General features: G+C 50.4%; 1 protein-coding gene across 1 annotated transcript in view; it reads right to left on the bottom strand.

Annotated features, from left to right (window-relative positions):
- Nucleotides 1-14,964, bottom strand: part of VAC14 (VAC14 component of PIKFYVE complex) — a 65,382-nt gene that overhangs the window by 27,073 nt on the left and 23,345 nt on the right. The window contains exon 13 of the mRNA XM_080637561.1: nt 6,506-6,656. Coding sequence (XP_080493687.1) covers nt 6,506-6,656 — 151 coding nt within the window. The remainder of the gene's footprint in view (nt 1-6,505; nt 6,657-14,964) is intronic.

Below are 14,964 nucleotides of genomic sequence, written 5' to 3'. Positions count from 1 at the left end.
AAGACCCTTATAAATATATATTGTACAGCAGCCTGGAACATTCTGCCACCTGGCTCCTTGATGGGCTGAGCCATCTCAAGACCTGCAGTGGCCAAAATGTTCCCAAATTTTTCCAAGGGTGCCTGACAGACTCTGACATAACTTGGATTTTTCTGCCTCAATCACAAAGTGCCAAACTTCACCCTGACATAAAATGCAACTTCCACTAATATACCAAAATTGGTTTCAAACTGGTCTTAATTAAAACCAGCGCGGACTTGCTTAACTCCATTTAAACCAAATTTAAATAAGATTGAACCAGAATTAATTCCTTCCAAAGTAAGCTAAAGCTGGGTAAGCTGGTTAGAGTATCCACATGGGAATTTGCAGTGGTTTAAGCTAAAATGATTTACCACAATCCCTAATTGAAGCAATTTTAGCTCAGATATAGGGAGGGAAGCTAAGAGCTGGTGGGGCCAAGCATCCTTCCCACCCAAGCATCATGTTTCCAGCTCAGCCCAGAGAACGATCTCCCTCAGCTCCTTTGGAAGCAACAGGATAAACCCAGCAGCAACCAGAGCTGGTCCGTGAGCCTTCAACCCGTGTGGGGCTTGGCTCTGCCAGATGGCGCTTGGAGAAAACCCGGGCAGTGATGTGGGAATTTGCGTGGCATCTCCCCGCTTCCCAGGCAGCCTTCCCCAGGATGTTTTGAATTTCAGCTATTACAAACACAGGGCGGTGAAGCCTCATGGAGTGGGATAAAAACAGAGCTGTAAAAAAGGCAAATCTTTCCCCCTCCTGCTTCCCAAAAACCCGGCACAGGGTGTAGCTAAAAACAGATGTGAATGTGTCGGCAGCTCAGCTGGGCTCTGCAAAACCTCCTCTCTCCCCTCTCTGGAGCACATAATGCTGCTGAGGAAGTAAATCCACTGAAATTATGGATTGCATGGTCAGAGGCTGTGCTCAGCCTTCTTTTGCAGGGCTGCCTGCACACATGGATGCTTCTCCCCTTCTTACCTGTCTAAAGAGCCATGGATTTGCAATTCCCAAGACTTCTGCATCTTGCTGGCAAGGGGGTCCCCACTGACAGGCCAGGGTGTGTATTTTGATCCCAAATGAGGTTTTTGCTGCACTGATGCTCTGGATGCCCCCACTCAACAGAGTTTGGGATTCACAGGATCATAAGCATACATCCCAACACAGTGGGGGGGTGTGCTTGTGCCTGCCTGGGAAGAAAGCAGCAGGCAATGATCATGCTTCCTAGGAAGGTTAGCAGACCACTACTGGCTCATTTTTCTTTGCTAAGCTGAATCAATAAGTGAAAATGCAGCAGGGGTATAGCTGAGATAACATACAACAGAAGAATATACCCAGCAGAGCTGCAAAAATATGACTGGTTATGCTTGGTGGTGAGTTTGTATTGGGCTGAGGCTACTGCATGGAAAGGTGAAGCATATGGGAGAGAACTTGCAAACGGGAACAAGCAGCAATGGGCTTTGTCAGGCCATTTGTGCACCAATATTCATTCATTTTTCTGTTTTCATGGTTCTCATCTCATTCCTCACACCACTCTCCAAATTCCTTGCAACATTCTGGGGAAACTGAGGCAGCCCAGCAAAGTAACTGTATGAAGGGTATATGCTTGGCTAGGAGTGGTCTTACTGAAAATTTCAATTCTGCAATTCCAGCTTTTCTTTGGGAATCCCCAACCCTTCTGGCCCACCATGTGCTTAACCACCTCAGGAGAGATTGATACGTGGAGGCACGCCAGACGAATTACAGCTATAGTATGGGATGGCCTCTCCTGGGGTTGTCCACAGCATCCCAGCACCACTGCGGCAGAACATCTCAGAAAAGAAATGCATCACCCTTTTGTTATAATTCTCCTCTTCAAGAGGCAGAAGAGCACTTTTGAAATTCAACCCTCCTGTTCAGCTCCATGCCAGTAGGGAAGAGGATGGTGAAGCCACCAAGCATCAGGATGTGAAGTGCTGAGCTCAGAGTACTCAGGAGCAACAGGTCTTTCCTCTCGTGCCCACCTAGCTCTTCCACTCTTGATCCTGCAAAACCTGTTGGAAACTGGCTCTTTCAAGAGTGCGTGTCCATGGTGTGATGCCAGCTGTCTCCTGGCCTTTTGCAGAAAGGATGAGTAAGGAGAAGTTTCACTTTTATCCTCCCCTACCATTGGAAAAGCCAGTGTAGCAAATCTGAGCCATCTGACAATGGGCCACCTTTTCTCTCCTACCCTTCACAGATCCCTGCAGTCTACAGACTCTCGTCTTGTGTTTTCAGAAGCCACCCTAACATTTTACAGCGTGTCCAGAGGTGGGACCTTGTCCTACACTACCACCTTTGCAGATCTATGATTACACAAACGAAGTGAAAGGCAATGTAAAGGGAGTGGTTTGGCTCATTGAGAACAAAACCCTTCAAAAAGCTGTCAATAGGTAACTCCCTTCACAGAATATCTCAACTTTGGTCTAGGCTCTGGAACACTGCCTCTTCTCCTGCAGGGATACAGGAGGTCAGAACTCAACACACTATGTTTCTTAGGGACTTTAAGCAGCCTCCTCTGGAGTTATCCACTGGCTCACGGGATATCCACGGACTGCTGTTAGAAACCAGTGGCCACAGGCATGTTAGCATACCCATGTACAGAGTCAGCCTCCCAGTAAACATCCTATAGCATGAGGTGCTCAGAGGGTATGCCACCATCCCCAGCAGGAAGCCGGGCGGGAGAGACTGGGCTGAGCAGGAGGGAAGTGCCTCCTGCGAAACAAAGGGTTGTAACCACCTCTCCTTACAAAGATGCGGAGAAAGGAAGGAAGAGATATGTGCAAGAGCTACCCTGTATGAAGCAGCAGATGGTATCAACATCCTTTTGGAGGGAGCTTCCTCCTCCCATGCAGAGCAGAGCTGGAGACCAGGCTGGAGAGTTTGCACCTGTGCTGTCACAGAACCCTAGAATGGTGTGGGCTGGAAGGGAACGCTAAAGGTCACCTAGTCCAACCCCCCTGCAATGAGCAGGGACACCTTCAACCAGATCTGTTGCTCAGAGACCTGTCCAGTCTGACCTTGAATGCTTCCAGAGGATGGGGCATCTACCACCTCTGGGCAAGCTGATGCAGTTTTTCACTCTCCTCATTGTAAAACATTTCTTCCTTGTACCTAGTCTGAATCTCTCTCTTTAGTTTAAACCATCATCTCTTGTCCTATTGCTACAGACCCTGCTAACAAGTTTGTCCCATCTTCCCTATAAACCTCCTTTAGGCACTGGAAGCTGCTCTAAGGTCTCCCTGGAACCTTCTCTTCTCCAGGCTGAACAAGCCCACCTCTCTCAGCCCGTCTCCAAGCAGAGCTGCTCCAGCCCTGAAGCATCTCCATGGTCTTCTCTGGACTCACTCCAACAGCTCCACGTCCCTCTTGTGTTGTTGCTCCAGAGACTGCCGGACTGCAGAGGGGGGTCTCCCCAGACAGGAGCAGAGGGAAGAATCCCCTCTCCTGACCTGCTGGCCTTGGTGACAGCCACTCTTAGGTCATCTGCTACTTTTCCCAACTTCTACAGGGTCGGCAAAACACTCCCAAAGCAAAGCAGACAGCTGGATTCCCATCACAGAAACCAGAGAGGCATTTGGATCATCATCCCAAAGACTGGGAAGCTCTTGGGCACAGCTCTACAGACCTGGTCCCAGAAAAGCAGGCAGAAGATAACCAAGGAGAGACTGATGGAGGCCAGCAGCCAGCCACCCTCTCCCAGGGCAGTCAGAGCAGGTCGAGAGGAGCAATGTTAGGTCTCCCAAGAGGTACTGGCCCCAGCTCATTGTGCTGGAGAAGATGTCAAGGGCAGCTGACCTTACGTAACTGGAGAACAAAGCAGCTAAATACAAACTGGAGCTGGGAATGGACTGCGGAAGTGGGACACGGCTTTCCTGACTAATCAACCAGCATCTGAAGGAAACCAAACTCAATGGCAGGGAAGCAACCGCATAAACATGTCCCAGGGGAAGAAAGGGAGTGAGAGGAAGTGGGGGAAGACCACAGGAGCACCAGCCCCTTCCACTTTCCCTCCTGCCCTCACCACTCGGGTGGCAAAGCCTGGAACGCAGAGATGGAGAGCACGACACGGAAACCTGATGCAACCTCAAGGATTTTAAGGGGTGTCCATGCTTGTTTACCAACTGCACACTTGGATGGGCCTCAGAGGTAGGAGGGGAGAGGACCTGACATGGCTCAGCAGCTCTCCTCCCACTGCCAGCTCCCATAGCATCTCTGTAAAAAGTGGCATGAAGGGATGAGAGAACTTCTGGTACCTTTCAATGCTGCAATAGCATCCTACTGCCTAGAAAGCACTGTCTGAGCCGAGGTGCACTCACTGGGGAGGTGTGCTTGGGGAACACTCCCATACATCCCAGTACAAAACCAGTGACCCCAGAAAGGTGTACAGTCTCCTGCTGGTGCCAGCACCTCGCAATTTTTTGCCTGGAAAGGGCTGTACTCACAAACACATCAGCCTGCAGGGCAGTGCTTGGGTTCACTCACTCCCACCATACATCACTACCCCCAGACCATGCACAGATGGAGGGATTTCCACTATCTCCCCAACCCCCAAAAACCCTCTGACAAAAAGAGTCTTTTCCAGGAGCCTCTGCCTTTCCAGGCATAATCCAGGAGGCTCCTGGCCCAGCTGTGACACCTCCATTCCCATGGAAGCCCAAGCCCAGCAGCCAATCCAGTCTCAACCCTTGGTGGTAGGAGCCAGACATGACCAGGGCCACGTTAAACATCCGAGGCCAATGAACCAACTCCTTTTCTCCTCCTCAAAACCATCTGCTTTTGGGTAAAAGCCAATGACCCTGCAAAGCTCAGCCCCAGAAAAACTGCCGAAGAAACAATTTGCTGGGGCTTTACAAGGAAGAGGAGAGCAGGTGAGGAAGCCAGAGTCTTTTAAGACCTGTGTAGGGTCAAGCTGCCCCACACTGGGGCAACAGCGGCTCTGGGCCTCAGCAGATCTGCTCAGTGTGGGGAGAGCCAGACTTTTCAGGCATTACACTTGAATATGTGAAGCCAAGTTGCTCTTCCAGATAGCTAATAGGGGCCATGGCAGCCATTCGGATCCATGCCATCCACCATGCTATTTTTAGATCATCCACAAAGAAGGAAACCTCAGACAACCACCAGTGTGAGCTGAACTGCAGCTCCTCAGCTGCTTGGCCAGCACTGCAGGAGCTGCTCCACCAAGGCAGTCTCAATTCTGACAATGGGAGGATGGATGAGACATGCAGAGGCCTTGGGGACATCGCCAACATTGCAGCCCTCACTCCTCCATGGCAGAACTAAAGCTGCCAGCATGAAACAGGTGATCTACAAAAAAGCTTACAACCCCACGCCAAACAAGCCAAAACCTGAGCTGGCTGCTGGTGCAGACATTCCTAAGCCTGGGGAAGGGTGAGTGATCTGGGACCATCAGTGAAAACAAAGCCTGGGGAACAGAAAGCAAAGCTTCCCTCTCCAGGAGTGATTTAGCAAGGCTCCGTGGCCACATGCGGCACAGGGAGAAGCAGCCTTGGCTCCATGCTTGGGGTGCAATCCAAAGCTGACATGAAACATGCTTTTGGCTGCGATGACCTGGCCTGGGAGTACAACAGGGGGGTCCTTAAACATCAGCAGCAGAGAAGAGGCAGCCAAGCAATTGCAAAGGATGAGCCACAGACAAAGGAAAATGGAAAAAACTTCCTGATGTGCTGGGAAAATTGTCCTGCCAGACACTCAGAGCAACGTAGCAGTTCACAGTCAACGTGGGCAGCCTTGGACAAACAACATCATCTGCACAGGCTGAATCCTCTGCAGATCTATGTGTGTTTTGGACACCTGGGCTTGCAGCCACCATCTCAAAGCCCTAAATTGAGTACAGGATGAGATGGAGATAACAAGGAGAAAGGAGGCTAGCACCCAAAGTCCCCTAAAAATAAGACAATAATGACACTGGAGAAGGACTTTTTACAACGGCCTGCAGTGACAGGACAAGGGGGAACAGCCTTAAACTGACAAAGGAGGAGACTTTGATGAGCTCTTAGGAAGAAGGTCTTCCCTGAGGGTGGTGAGGCCCTGGCACAGGTTGCCCAGAGATGTGGCTGCCCCATCCCTGGCAGTGTTCAAGGCCAGGCTGGATGGGGCTTGGAGCAACCTGCTGTACTGGAAGGTGTCCCTGCCTGTGACAGGTAATTGGAACTGGATGAGCTTCAAGGTCCCTTCCAGTCCAAACCAGTCTAGGATTCTATGACCCCTCTACACCATCCTCTGAAGCATCCTGATGCTAAACAGAGCTCTAAATCCCCAAAACATGAGATAGAGGAAAGAGCAGTAATAATAAAAGTGGTGCCATGGTCTGCACCATGGCAGACCGAGCTATGCTAAGCTGGGATGGATCTACCGATCTGCTACTGCAGGAGAGTCTTCTCCTTATGCCCAAGCAAATCTGACCAGTGCCATGGTGCATCAAAGGAGCCCAGAGCATGGGGTCACTCACCGGAGGAGCTCAGCTGGCCAGACCTGTCTGGGACCTGAAGCTCCATCAGGTTGGGTTGTGCATCAGAGCTGTCGGAGGCACCATGACCTTCTGTCTGTCCTGCTGGGGAAGAAGCAATCTCAGCCAGCACTTCCAGGTCCTTCAGGATAACCTGCGGAGAGATGAACAGCGTGGGGTGAACTTTTCTGTCCAAACCCATGGCTGGAGACAGTGAGATGCAAAGCAAACCCCAAATCCCACCACATCAAGAAAACTAAGGAAAAGAGGCTACCTGTGAAATTCAGAGTAGAAGTTTCAAATTATTGCAGAGGGGATGGGGCAGGAAACAGAAAAGGGGAGGGGAAAAAGAGAGTTGTGAAGTTAAACCAATGTGCATGAGGAGGTCTGGGTTTTGCTTCCCCCCTCTCCTTCATAACCCCAGGTTTGGGATAAGCCCAGCAAAAGCATGAGGATGCTCTTGGGGGCATACACCAGTCTGCCTGCCCCCCACACCTCAGCTCTCCCTTTTCAGGGCAGCATCCCAGAGCAGGCAGAGCTGCCATTTGGATTTCATAGCTCTTTCCTTTCAGAAGTCACTGAATTAATCCATATACAGCATTTCTGGACAAGTTATTACAGGGCTGGTTGGGTTTTGTTGTCCTCAACCCTTCTCATGCTTCAGGCTATTTTGAGTCCCCCTTCATTCAAATGTCCTTGGGTCTACATGTTTCATCAGCCATTCCCGATGCTCTGAGTGTGGCAAAGCTGTGCAGAGCAGAAAGGCTGCCAAAAAGGGCAACTGCTATATCTAACTCATCAGAATCTAGCACAGCACTTCCCCAATCACCCCTTGCCCCCCAGCAAGTGGTTTCCACATGTTTTCACAAGGCATTTTTCTGAGGAGCTGCAGTTATATGGGAGTTTTAGCTCCTGAGTTACAAAAAAATCCCTTTAACCCTGAGAAACAAAATCTAATTACATCTTTTCTTTTTTTGATCATGGAGAAACATGATCAAAACAGAAAACATGACCCTTGAATCAGAAAGAAGAGCTCCTAGGTTTCTGAGCAGGCAGCATGGTGCTTAGGCCTGGGTGCTGGCGCAGTAGTGGTGCTCCACAAGGCTTCTGCATGCTTGGGAAGACCCTGTGCCTATAAACATAATGGAGTCCCAGCCTACAGCTCCTGGGGGAGGAAATAAAATAAGACAACAACAACTTGCACTGCTGTCCCTGAAAAATACGGCACCTCTGTGATGCTGTCAAGAATGGGACCTTGTGGCTAGCACAGGAGGTCACTGCCATCACCAGCCTTCATCTTCTTCCAGGGAAGGGAGTCTGCAGTCCCTGGCAGAGGAAGGACCTTGGTCCCATAAGTGGCTCAGATAAAGCAATGCTGATGCCGTTTTGTTCCGAACAGAGGATGCCCCTGAGCAGACCACATGATGGGTCTGGGCTGGGCACAAATCATCCCTGCTGCCTTCCAAAGCATATAAAGTCATTTAGATGCTGTGAGGCTGGATCCTTAATCCAATCTCCCAGAGCTATATCTGAGATGCTGTTTTGGCTTGGGATGCTCCACACAGGCTGCCTCGGCAGCAGTGACCAGCTGAGGGCATGGCTGGACCTCTTGAGCTTTGGAAAGATTAAGGGGTGTCCCCCAAAACAAGCATGTAGATCACTGGCAGAAGGTGGAAAAAGCAGCATGGGCTGAATTTGGCCATTGAAAAGCATAGAAGAAATAAGAAGCAGGAGGGATGGCTCCATGAGCACCCGGAGGAAGAGGAAGAGCAGGCAGCCATGAAGGTCTTGGTTTTTCCAGCCGTGGGAAAGAGGCAGGGAAATCTGGCTCCTGTTGCTCCTTCCCTGCATGCTTCGGAGTGGGTTCCCAGCCAGGGATGAAGGAAAGCCAGGAGTGCTTGGTATGCATTGCACATCCCTCTGCTAAGCAAAGCTGGAGCTGGCGGCTGGCTTTGTGCGACCCAGGAGGCTGTAAGAAAGCAATATCCTGCCATTGCCATAGCAACGGGCTGGCTGCACCAGGAGGGAGCTGGTCCCATCGGTGAGGAGCCCAGCAGCTGTCAGACCTGGCAGTGTTGAAGCACAAGGGCCAGAGCCATTCCCAGCTATTGGGCAAGGGCATGATCCTGATGAACAGCTCAGAGGAGCTGCCACCAAGGAGCTTTTCCTGGTGGTGATGAGATGTAGGGTGGTGTGCCCCTGTTCCAGGCTTCCTGAATTGGAATGAGAGGGAAAGCAGCATCACGATGGATGGGGAGACGTGGCTGACATTGCAAGCCATTCCCAGCACTGGGATGGAGCTCTTTGCACAGCTGGGGGATGAGGAGCAGGTTATCAGTCAGTTATAAGCTATTACAAATAAGCAGCTTTCTCCTTGCTGGGAATAGGCAAGATTTCTCCCTGTATTGCCCCTCCAGAGCAGGAATTTTAAGGGCACGCAAACCAGCTGGTCTCTCCTTAGCTTCTCCAGATCTAGGTCAGGTTAATTTGCTGCTTGTTCTGGTTGAATGGAACCGAGACTGCCTCTGCCAGCAGCAGTGCAGGGGAAAAGCAGCATCTCAATGGCATGTGTTGGATGGGATGCACCTCTTGCATACAAAGCATCCCCTTGATGCTCCTCAAGGAGTTTGCCTCTGGCCAAAATGCTGGACTGGCCTGGAATGTTGTAGAGGAAAGGGAGGTGTTCCCAAATCTGCTATGGACCCCTGCGGAGCAAGACTCAGCACTCTGCAGCATAGTTGGGGCTGCAGCAGCAGCTCCTGGGGCACAGATGAGAGCAAGGATACGGACTGAGCTCTTGAAGATGCTGTCCTTACTGGTATTTATAGCAATGTCTCAGAGAGTGAGGATTCCCTCATCAATAAAATGGGGCACACAATACCAGGGGCAAGGTTATTCCTGCCAAGACCATAGGAATTCAGCTGATGGTGCTACCAAGACAGAAACCAAGAAGGTTTAGGTCTGCAGAGCACTTGTTTTCAAGGGGGATCAGCCGCCTTAGATCAGGGTTGCTGTAGAAAAGCCCACAGCATTACTAGTCTGGCAATGCCACAGGAGTGACCTGGTGGGGACAAGGAGAGCTCGGGATGCTGCTGGGTGCTTCCTGCTGCTCCACCACTCAAATGCAGCTCCTCGCTGTGGCAGTGTGCACTGAGACTGCCTCAGAGGACTTCACTTATTTTGTTTGATATTTCTCTTCAAACCTATTTTCTCTCCAAACCTTTTAGCCATAGGCAGGGGAGGGGAGTTGAGCATGGGTAAGCAGCCCCAGGGGCAAGAGCAGACAGCAGAAGGCTGGCCGAGCCCCAAGCACACACAGTGTGAAAAGCAAACTTGTGTCCCCTCTGCCTCCACAAGCTTTAAAGACAGAAAACCCACCATTAATCTTCCTGCACTGATTTATCCACACCTCTTTGCAGGTCCCCAGCACAGCAACTTTTATCTTCTGATCTTGCCAAGACTTTTTTTTTCCCCCTTTACAGCCACCGGCTTTCAATCTGTGGCCAGGAGCAGAAAGAAGGCAGTGGGGCTGGAGGCTTCTCCTCCTCTTCCCTCCCCAGGGAAGATCCTGTGAGGTTGTGCTAACACATTCTCACACCATCAGGAAATATAGCAAGCACTGGGAGAATGGGGGTCATTTGGTAATACAGCCACAACCACCTGAAACCAACCTGAAAAGTCCCTGTTCTCCCTTCTGCTTTCACAAATCCTCCCTAGGAGGCATTTCTTCATGCATTAGAGGGCAGGGAAGGAGGCAGGACAAGGTCCAGCCAGAGGGTAGGGCTGCAGGAAGCTGGACCCGCCCTGGAATATCCCTGTGGCCACACTGTGCGGGGCTGGATACCTGGAACTCCTTCAAGTTCAGCTCTCAAATAGTCCCAGGGCTAATAATATGTAAAGGGTTTATTTTTATTTGCTACCTGTCTCCCATCCAGCATCTCCCTCTGCACCCTGAGAAGCCAGGTACCCAAAGCCAAGCTAACCAAATCCCACATCCTACACATTCTCCTCTCACACTGAGCCAGTTTCCCAGGCCAGGATTGCCTGTCCTCCATGGCAGGTGGGTTTAGTCTGCTCCATGATTTCACCCAGGAATGCTCCAGGCACCACCTCAAGCCCAGTCTCCCACCTTACCGCTAGTGTCTGGATATACATACAAATCATATATGCATACGTATAAGCAGGCCATGCAATTATGGTCTGGAACTGGTGCTGAGCCAAGAAGCTCCCTGTAGATCACACTCCCCAGAAGAAACTTCCTATTCCTGCATGATGCAGTGCAGAGATTATCTTTCAACTCAATGCTCTCGCAATACCTCAAGTTCTTGGAGAAAGTCTCATTCCACCCTGCTTTAAAACTTCTGCTTATGGGCTGTTTCCATGTACGGCAGGCTGGGCTGACCACATTTTCCACCATCCAACTGCAATTACATACCTCTCTCTGGCCGAATTCGAGATCCTCAGGACAGTGAGAAGAGTGTGCCGCAAGCTCACTGCCCTGGACTTCAAGAGAGCAGACTTTGGCCTCTTCAGGAGCCTGCTTAGTAAGGTTCCATGGGATACAGCCCTAGAGGGCAGGGGGGCCCAAGACTCTTGGTTGTTATTCAAGGATCACCTGCTCCAAGCTCAGGAGCGTTGCATCCCAACTAGAAGGAAGTGCAGCAGGAGGGCCAGGAGACCTCCTTGGATGGATAAGGAGCTGCTCAGGAAAATTCAAAGGAAAAAAGAGGCTTATAGAAGGTGGAAGCAGGGACAGGCAGCCTGGGAAGAATACAGGGCTGCTGTCCGGGAAGCTAGGGACCAGGTGAGGAAGGCTAAGGCCCAGTTAGAATTGAACTTGGCTAGGGATGTTAAGGATAATAGGAAGGGATTCTATAGGTACATAGCGAATAAAAGACAGACTAGGGACAACGTAGGCCCCCTCCAGAAGATATCAGGAGAACTGGCTACCCAGGATTTGGAGAAGGCTGAGGTTCTTAATGACTTCTTTGCCTCGGTCTTCACTGGCAAGTCTCTGACCGCACCACCCAAGTCTTGGAAGGCGAACGCAGGGACTGTGAGAATGAAGACCCTAGGCCCACTGTAGGAGAGGATCTGGTTCGAGACCATCTTAAAAACCTAAATGTACACAAGTCCATGAGACCTGACGAAATCCATCCGTGGGTCCTGAAGGAGCTGGCAAATGAAGTTGCTAAGCCACTGTCCATCATAATTTGAAAAATCATGGCAGTCAGGTGAAGTTCCTGATGACTGGAAAAAGGGAAATATAAGCCCCATTTTTAAGAAGGGGAAAATGGATGACCCGGGGAATTACAGACTAGTCAGTCTCACCTCTGTGCCTGGCAAACTCTTGGAGCAGATTCTCCTGGAAGGCATGCTAAGGCACGGTAAAAACAAGGAGGTGGTTGGTGACAGCCGGTATGGCTTCACTAAGGGCAAATCCTGCCTGACCAATTTGGTGGCCTTCTGTGATGGGGCTACGAAACTGATGGACAGGGGCAGAGCAGTTGACGTCATCTACCTGGATTTGTGCAAAGCGTTCGACACTGTCCCACATGATGTCCTTGTCTCTAAATTGGAGAGACATCAATTTGATGGGTGGACCACTCGGTGGATAAAGAACTGGCTGGATGGCCGCACGCAAAGAGTTGTGGTCAATGGCTCGATGTCCGGCTGGAGACCGGTAACGAGCGGTGTCCCTCAGGGATCGGTGTTGGGACCAGTCTTGTTCAACATCTTTGTCGGTGACATGGACAGGGGGATTGAGTGCGCCCTCAGCAAGGTTGCCGATGACACCAAGCTGTGTGGTTCGGTTGATACGCCGGAGGGAAGGGATGCTATGCAGAGGGACCTCGACACGCTTGTGAGGTGGGCTGATGCCAACCTTATAAAGTTTAACCATGCCAAGTGCAAGGTCCTACACCTGGGTCGGAGCAATCCCAGGCACGGCTACAGGTTGGGCAGAGAAGAGATTCAGAGCAGCCCTGCGGAGAAGGACTTGGGGGTGTTGGTCGATGAGAAAATGAACATGAGCCAGCTTCAGTGTGCACCTGCAGCCCCGAAAGCCAACCGTATCCTGGGCTCCATCAAGAGGAGCATGACCGGCAGGTCGAAGGAGGTGATCCTGCCCCTCTACTCTGCTCTCGTGAGACCTCACTTGGAGTATTGTGTGCAGTTGGAACAAGTCCAGAGGAGGGCCACGAGGATGATCAAGGGAGTGGAGCACCTCCCGTATGAAGACAGGCTGAGAAAGTTGGGGCTGTTCATCCTAGAGAAGGGAAGGCTGCGTGAAGACCTCATAGCAGTCTTCCAGTATCTGAAGGGGGCCTACAAGGATGCTGGGGATGGACTATTCGTCAAGGACTCTAGTGACAGGACAAGGACTAATGGGTTCAAACTTAAACAGGGGAAGTTTAGACTGGATCTAAGGAAGAAATTCTTTACTGTGAGGGTGGTGAAGCACTGGAATGGGTTGCCCAGGGAGGCTGTGAGTGCTTCATGCTTGGCGGTGTTCAAGGCCAGGTTGGATGAGGCCTTGGGTGACGTGGTTTAGTGTGAGGTGTCCCTGCCCATGGCAGGGGGGTTGGAACTAGATATCTTAAGGTCCTTTCCAACCCTAACTATTCTATGATTCTACATCCCATCATTTCAGTCCTAAGCTCACCCCCAGTGTAACTCTCTTTTCAAAACAAGCAGTCTCCCTTGCTTTGGTACCTTGTAGCTTCGAGGCCCAACCCAGAGAAGCTTTACCACCAAAAGGAATTCAAATTAAAGCCAGGCAAATGTACATGAGAGTTTTTCACAGTCGTTAGTGTACACCCTCATTTTGCATGGGGTCACAATATTTTGGCCATGGTGGATTAGAGCACAGTGGCTCTAAAACCAACAGAACAAAGCTCCAAACCAAACCACTCTAAGATGGCTATTTGCTTTGGCACAAGCTTTTGTTCAGCTTCTTTGTACTGGGAAATGAGAGTGATGGAAGAAGTTTGGCAAGACTTAGTGTGACAGCAGAGCTTCGAGAGCAGTGAAGAGACCTGGGCTTCAAAACCTTGCAGTGCTGTAGCAGGACACGCAGGAGAGGTGTAGAAGATAACAGCACAGAAGAGAGAAGAATATGAGCATTCCAACCTACCGGGGGTTCCTCCTCTCCTAGTTTAATACTGGAAACGCAAGAGAGGGGCAAAATGTTGCAGCTTGTTATGGAGAAGTTGGCTTGAAGGTCACGCAGATGTTCGAGTCCATCACCACCTTCACAGACAGCGGTAGCCCAGGCTCAGCTAATCCTTGTGAGGGAAGGGTACCAACTCGTGCGAAGTGCTAGGAGCAGACTTCTGAAGGATGCTCTGGGAGAAACCTAGGGAGTTCCAACCTGGTCTAGTGGAAGGTGTCCCTACGCATGGCAGGGGATTGGAACTAGATGATCTTAAGGTCCTTTCTAATCCACACCATTCCATGATTCTGATACAGTTGCAAAAAACAAGCTAAGAGATCATTTCAATCTTCTTCCTGCATTCAAAGCCTTGCCTGGCCACTGCAGAAACACAGGTAGTTTTTCACGTTAGCAGAGCTGAGAGGAAGCTGGAGTCTACCCTGCCTCACAGCAGACACTAGCTCCACCTCACCTGTCATTGCTGCATGAGTCAGATAGAAGTCTCAGCACAACTTCCAACCCCCAGGAAGATTGAGAGGAGCAGATAAGCAAACAGGAACACATTCAGCTGTAAAGAAACAACTCCATTTTGGAGCCAGAGAAAGGCAAAGAGAGCAAAGGAAGAAACACGCAGCCATCAGTGCTCCATGGTTTTCCCAGAGATGCCCTCACTGCCTGTTGTGTCCACCTGAACTCAGTACCTGGGTTTAGCTGGGAAGGCCCAGGGAACTGAACTACCTCAGAAGCTGCCTTTGCATGACGAGCTTGCAGAGGGAGATAACCTAAAAACCAGGTCCTCTTTTCAGCACTGCCTACCTGCAGCTGTGCTTTTAAACTGTGGGAGAAAAGGTCTAACCCACTGCTCCTAAAGAGTGCTTGGGCTTTAACTTTTCACCTTTTTTAACATCCATTCTTCAACCAGGTGTCTGGGCTGTTAGACTCACAACAACAAAAGGAGCAGCTTATGCAGAAAAGCCCACTCCCAGCCCAATCCTGTTGGTCTTGGAGCTGTGAGGAAGTTTTTAACCGCATCAAATTTTAACCAGGGCTTTTTAAAGACTGCTTTCAAAACCAGGTATCAAATGCAAGATGGAGCATCTCCCTGTCAGGGAAGCACAGGAACCAGCATGAGGTGATGCAGTGCATGAGTACAGCATCTGACAACCAGGAATTCTGTACCCGGACTTGTCTACATATCAAAGAGAACCACTTGCTCCAACTTCTCTGTGCTGCCTTTGTGAATCTTAACTAGGTCTCTTGACCATTTCTTTACTGGAGGAGGAGAACTGGGTAATAAGGGGAACAGGAG

Source organism: Psittacula echo (genome assembly GCF_963264785.1).
Source record: "Psittacula echo genome assembly, chromosome: Z".
NCBI classification, from domain to species: Eukaryota; Metazoa; Chordata; class Aves; order Psittaciformes; family Psittacidae; genus Psittacula; species Psittacula echo.
Note: the sequence above shows the minus strand (reverse complement) of the source record. Positions and strands in the feature narration are given on the sequence as shown.